This window comes from Scaptodrosophila lebanonensis, unplaced genomic scaffold, assembly GCF_003285725.1.
Source record: "Scaptodrosophila lebanonensis strain 11010-0011.00,11010-0021.00 unplaced genomic scaffold, SlebRS2 tig00000101-arrow-pilon, whole genome shotgun sequence".
Lineage (NCBI taxonomy): Eukaryota > Metazoa > Arthropoda > Insecta > Diptera > Drosophilidae > Scaptodrosophila > Scaptodrosophila lebanonensis.
This window is the reverse complement of record NW_022060569.1, coordinates 1320102-1325842: the sequence shown is the minus strand read 5'-3', so window position 1 is coordinate 1325842 and position 5741 is coordinate 1320102. Positions and strand designations below refer to the sequence as shown.

The following is a 5741-nucleotide window of genomic DNA, read 5'->3' as shown; positions in this document are numbered from 1 at the left end:
GGATTTAGTCGTATGACCCTTTCGCAAACAGTTTATGCACAACTGGACCCGTTTCACAAATTTAAAACGCTCATCTCTAGCGATCGCTGAAAATTGAGGACATACTTGTATGTAGTGGTCATTCGACTGACAAAACGGACACTTAGGGGTCAATGGCTGACTTGGCTGTGCTACTGCCAACGCCGTTTTACCATTCCTTTTTGACCCATCGGAACTTGGCTTCTTAGGCCGGCCAGACGATGCCTCCTCAGCAGACAGATGCTGGTAGCGTTTATTAAGAGTGGCCTCGCATTCTTCCCAAGATGGAAGTTGACTGTAGTCAAGGCCCTCTTCCCATTTGGATCGAGTGATGGAGTCAACTTTACTCATAACCAAATGTATGAGAATGACGTTCGCTATTTGCTTCTCATCACCCAATGACAACAGCGATTCATAAATTGCCCTTACATTATCTATTAGGGAACGCAAAGATGAAGCAGACGGCCCTTGCATTTTGGGCAAGTCGAACAGCTTGGACACGCTGTCGAAAACGATTAGGCAACTATTGTCATACACTCGTTTTAATGCTGCTAGCGCCTTTGGATAATTGGCATCAGTCACTTGATAAGCTTTGACTGTGCCAAGCGCTTCTTTGTCCAAACAAGAAAGCAAGTGATTAAATTTCTCTATGTTCGTCAGAGATGCGTCATGGTCAACCAAGTTTTCGAACAGACCAATGAAATTTTTGTACTCCGAATAATCGCCACTGAATTTTGGGAGTTTCATCGACGGCAGCTGCTTGCTATGGCAACCTGATCCAAACATTGTAGAGTTTGCCAGGCTATCCCTATGAGGCTTAGGCCGAACACCTTTACTCATGAGCAGCGTTTCTGTCGTGACGCACAAATTTTCTAAATCTGCTCTTGAGGCTAAGGCCGGATCGATTTGATCCAACTCTTCCTGCAGATTGAACGCTCTGTCAATATATCTGGTTAAAATTTTTAACCGGCACTCCATTTCAACAGACTCAATGGGCTTAGTGGCATTTTGCACGGAATCTTTAATGCGTTCTATATCTCTGACAACATTGTTGTGTGATTGCAATAATGCATCGAACTTGCTCGACTCCAAATCATCCGACAGCTTGCCGTAAGTTTGCTTGCTGCGTTTTGATGGCATGTTTGTAGCGAGTCTTTAAATGTTTGCACAAGACTAAAAGTGTATAAATGTATAATTGGACTATGTCCAGAAAAATATACACAATGTACAAAAATATACACAAATGTATACACTGTATACTATTGGCAAGAAAGCGCAGGCGCAAAGTTTTAACTTTGTATGATAAATAAATGTAATGTCTACAGTTGTGGCCAGCCCTGTACGCACATATAAACCTATGTATGTACGCAACTATGTTAACAGCAGCTGACAAATAACAGAGGCGAGAGACGCGCAGCTGTTAGAATTAATGTTGAACAAATGCACACTGCACGATAGCAGCGAACCCACGCAACAACAATATGTCCGTAAGGGAAACGAATGACGTCGACGCTAGCTGAGCGACGCACGTCGACGGCTGAACTTGCAAGCAACGCAAGCAGCGCAATTAGCAATTAGTCCAGCAACAACAATGCACAAGCAAGCGAAATTGTCTCTAGCTTGCAGTTGCTAGACCAGTGCGGCAATAACGAAGAGAGCGCAAAAGGCAGAATCCAAAATCAAACGGCACAGAAGAAAGGCGCGCTGAACTCTAACTTTGGCGCTTTCAAATTCTTGCGGTACGTTGGTATAATAAAGGTCCAAAGTACAGCAGCTATATGTACATATGTACAAGCACAAATGTATATACATAGGTATTTATATATGTGTGTATATATACATGTATGTATGTATGTATGTTGGCAACTTTGCATGTATGTATGACCAAATGAAAAATTATGCACTCACGTACCAACAAATGTATATTCAACTTTATTTATTTAAAAGTTTACTGCATGTATATGGTATATGGTAAAACAAATCGAATGCCAACATGTAAATTGCGGCCTAGTCATGCGAAAGCATTGAACGCATACAATCACATACATATGTGCCTTTATAGACAATTAACATATGGATGTACATATGTATGTGCCAATTCCAATCAGACAGATTTGGCCGCTATTTAATTTGCACTCGTTACCTGTGTATAACTTCCCTGTGGAATTGGGCACTGCATCGCCAACTACCGCAAATAGGAAAGTCCAAACCAAATCTCCAGATACACAACCAGATGGCAGGAATGACTCCAGACCCAATGTCCAGTGTCCAACAAGTCACCACGATGAGTCCACCCGGGGGCGCCAAAATGATCGCTCAGATCATGCAAAGTTGCCGGTAGGCAAAGTGAAGGGGTCCCTCGTCGCGACGATCAACTCAAAGATATATGTATATAAGTACACTTGTACTTATATGCACGAACGCACTGGCTTATGTTCACTGAAGAGCACCGAAACGAAAGAAAGTAAACTGCACAAATCGACTTCCAATTTTCAAGTGCTTTATTGCTAGCCATGCAAGGCTTAGCATACGCATAACATAATGTGGACATTAACTTAACAGCGACCAAGAGACTAACATAAACAGCTGTTATTACAAATTAACATTTATGACTTATATTTACGGCTTAAGTCTACAATTCAATGATAATTCAAACAACTTATATCTACAATTCAGATTATTTCAACAAACTTAAATCTATACTTAAGTATATAGGCATGAAATGCCCATACAGGTAGCATTTGAAATGTGGACGCTATTGACGAAATTCTGTAGCGGGGGAAGGGGGGGAAAACAAAAAAAAAAAAATAAACTCGTCCTTACTCAGACCTAGGAGAATCTGGATGCCAACTTTGGTTATTCTAGCTTTTATAGTTTCCGAGATCCTCGCGTTCATCCAGACGGACGGACAGACGGACGGACGGACAGACGGACGGACGGACATGTCTAGATCGATTTCTCTCGTCATGCTGATCAAGAATATATATACTTTATGGGGTCGGAGATGCTTCCTTCTGTATGTTACATACTTTGCACAAACCTAATATACCCTTTTTACCCTACGGGTACAGGGTATAATAAATTACAATTTTCTTTTTTTATATTTTATAAAATTCTTATATAGTTTTACTTATTTATAGAACGCACGACGTTCTTTGAAAGGTCGGACATACTTCCATCTGTTACTAGTTCGATTGAATCTTTATTTTCTTATACACCATAAATTTTGAATGGGCATTTCCTTTCGACACTATAAGACCTTCTTATCTGGACAATGAGCATATCTTACAGGAAGTAAGTTCGCCCCGATTGATAAACGTGCAATGGTTGCAGGTCCAAGTGTTGGCATCCAAGTCCATGGCATCGGCACCTGCGCCGCCACCGCTGGCCGCTGCACCACTGGGGTAGCTGGTGCTGCCACTGTAGATAAAACTTGTGTATAAACATGTTTATATTTTGATAGGTTGATTGCACAGAGACTCACCCGCTGCCACTGGAAATGGCCTGAATTAGCGACTCGAGCAGTTTCCAGACTTCTTCGCCCTTGAAATCGGCCGCCTTTATTGGATTCTTGTTGCGCATCGCCTCCAAGAGTGGCGCCATGTGCTGGCGCAGTGGAAACATGTCCATCTTGTGCAGGTAAACCAACAAATGAAAATCGGATTTTGACTCAAGGAACTCCTCCTCCCCCAAGGCTGAGAGGTAGTTGCTCAGCGCATTGAAGTCCTGCAGATGGCCGTCGATGTAGAGAGTAGAGAGACTTTTATAATAAAACACGAATTTTGGAGACTTTTGCATGATACAGGGACTGTCCCAGAAATAATTTGTGATATACCGCATATTTTGAGGACAAATTCAAATATCAGCATTCAGATCGAAAATAGAAGATAACGAATGTAACAGCTCCATAATGGATATCATCCAGATACATATGCCACCAAGAAGGTCACTATATATACGCTCTAAATAACGTTTTTATGCATGTTAAAATTTCATTTTTTATATGTAGGATATATTTTGGGGGCATATACATTGACTCCATTTTATACCTGAAAAGTTATAGTATCTTTCTTCTTTTTCGGCCAGTTCTAATGGAATGAATGTATGTTGTATATTGGCTACAAATTAATGGGGTTTAGATGCAATAAATGCATTGTTTTAATGGTCAAAGTTACCATATTTGTATAAGGTGACTACCCTGAACGGGGAACACAGGAATGGAACATATATATAGAGCTATTTTTCAGGGCTTCGGGACACATTTTTACCAGGGATGTGAAACACTATAATGAACAGCATAATATATATAAAAAACTTGCTAGTATTATTTATACCTGCCAACAAGCTATGTAAATGCAATTCAGTTGTATTAAATTTGCTGTATATAATTTTATTATTTGACTTATGGCCTACTATATTTCTATTGGTGATATTTTACGTCGTCAGCACAAATTACAAATTTGTTTTAAATATCCAATTTAATGTGGAGGAACCAATGTAGTTATACGAAATTGTGAACTTGTGCATGCATGTTTATGAATTAATTCAATATATTAGTATATTAGGATTTAGGGAGGTGAAAAATATAAAAGACAGAAGAAGGCGTGACAGACTCCAAAAAGTATATATATTCTTGATCAGGATGACAAGACGAATCATCTGTCCGTCTGTATGAGCGCAAAGATCACAGAAAGTATAAGAGTTAGAACAACCAAACTTGGTATCCAGATTGTTCTCAGTCCGAGAAAGTACGAGTTTAAGAAAGCACGGGCAGCGATTTTATTTATGGCTATAACTTTCTTCAGAATTAACCAATCATGATGAAACTTAACATACGGGCACATAATCACTAATTGGATGTAATAACCAAATTTGAGTTCAGAATTCCAAAAATTACAGGAGTTATGAAAAAAACACGATTTGTGGGGGAGTGGGAGGTGCATCAAAAAAAAACTTAAACCCGAACTTTCTCGGACTTAGGAGAGTCTGAGTACCAAGTTTGGTTGTTCTAGCTCTTATACTTTCTGAGATCTTTGCGTTCATACAGAAGCATGGACAGACGGACGGACATGGCTATATCGACCCGGCTTGTCATCCATCTTTGTCCAAAATTTGGTGTCTCTAGCTCTTATAGTCTCTGAGATCCAGGTGTTCATACGGAGCGACAGACGGACAGACAGACAGATATAGATCGACTCGTCTTGCCATGCTGATCAAGAATATATATGCTTTGTGGTGTCTGCCACGCCTCCTTTTGCCTCTTACATTTTTCAGCTCCCGCAAACCTATAAAAACAAAAAATACTCCATATTTTTATGTCACAGCTTATTTCTTCAAAGGCAAGAATATGTACTGTATAAAATAAGCTGTGAGCCATTGTATGTGTATAGTGGACAATCGAACACTGTTGTGTAATTTGTAATGGTGTTCTATAGTTTTAAATGATAAATCAAATTTTTAAAACAGCTGCAAGTCATTGGATCGGTCTTATTGTTCTTCTTTCATTCATTTTATTTAATCATTTACTTCCTTTTATACCCTGTACCCGTAGGGTAAAATGGTATATTAGGTTTGTGCAAAGTATGTCCGTCCGTCCGTCTGGATGAACGCAAGGATCTCAGAAAGCTGGAACAACCAAAGTTGGTATCCAGATTCTCCTAGGTCCGAGAAAGGACCAATTTTTTTATTTTTTTTTATTTTTAATTTTCCATCCCTTTCTACGC

General features: G+C 39.7%; 1 protein-coding gene across 5 annotated transcripts; it reads right to left on the bottom strand.

Annotated features, from left to right (window-relative positions):
• Window positions 1-3117: 3117 nt before the first annotated feature.
• Window positions 3118-4146, bottom strand: LOC115628109 (nuclear protein localization protein 4 homolog). Of its 5 annotated transcripts, none has more exons than XM_030524095.1 (3): window positions 4068-4146; window positions 3503-3744; window positions 3118-3450 (listed from the first exon to the last, which is right to left on the bottom strand). In XM_030524095.1, the coding sequence occupies exons 2-3, from the start codon at window positions 3646-3648 to the stop codon at window positions 3282-3284; spliced, it is 315 nt and encodes a 104-aa protein (XP_030379955.1). In that variant the 5' UTR covers window positions 3649-3744; window positions 4068-4146; the 3' UTR covers window positions 3118-3281. The 5 variants fall into 5 exon arrangements, with proteins under 5 accessions (XP_030379955.1, XP_030379952.1, XP_030379954.1 ...); XM_030524092.1 differs by having other exon boundaries at window positions 3503-3980; window positions 4068-4129; XM_030524094.1 differs by lacking the exon at window positions 4068-4146 and adding an exon at window positions 3854-4034 and having other exon boundaries at window positions 3503-3778.
• Window positions 4147-5741: the final 1595 nt, after the last annotated feature.

Coding starts and splice junctions, on each gene's coding strand:
- LOC115628109 (XM_030524092.1), bottom strand. CDS start 3,858: ATGCGGTATATCACAAATTATTTCTGGGACAGTCCCTGTATCATGCAA. Junction 3,451..3,502: donor GCCATTTCCAGTGGCAGCGG/GTGAGTCTCTGT, acceptor TTTATACACAAG/TTTTATCTACAGTGGCAGCA.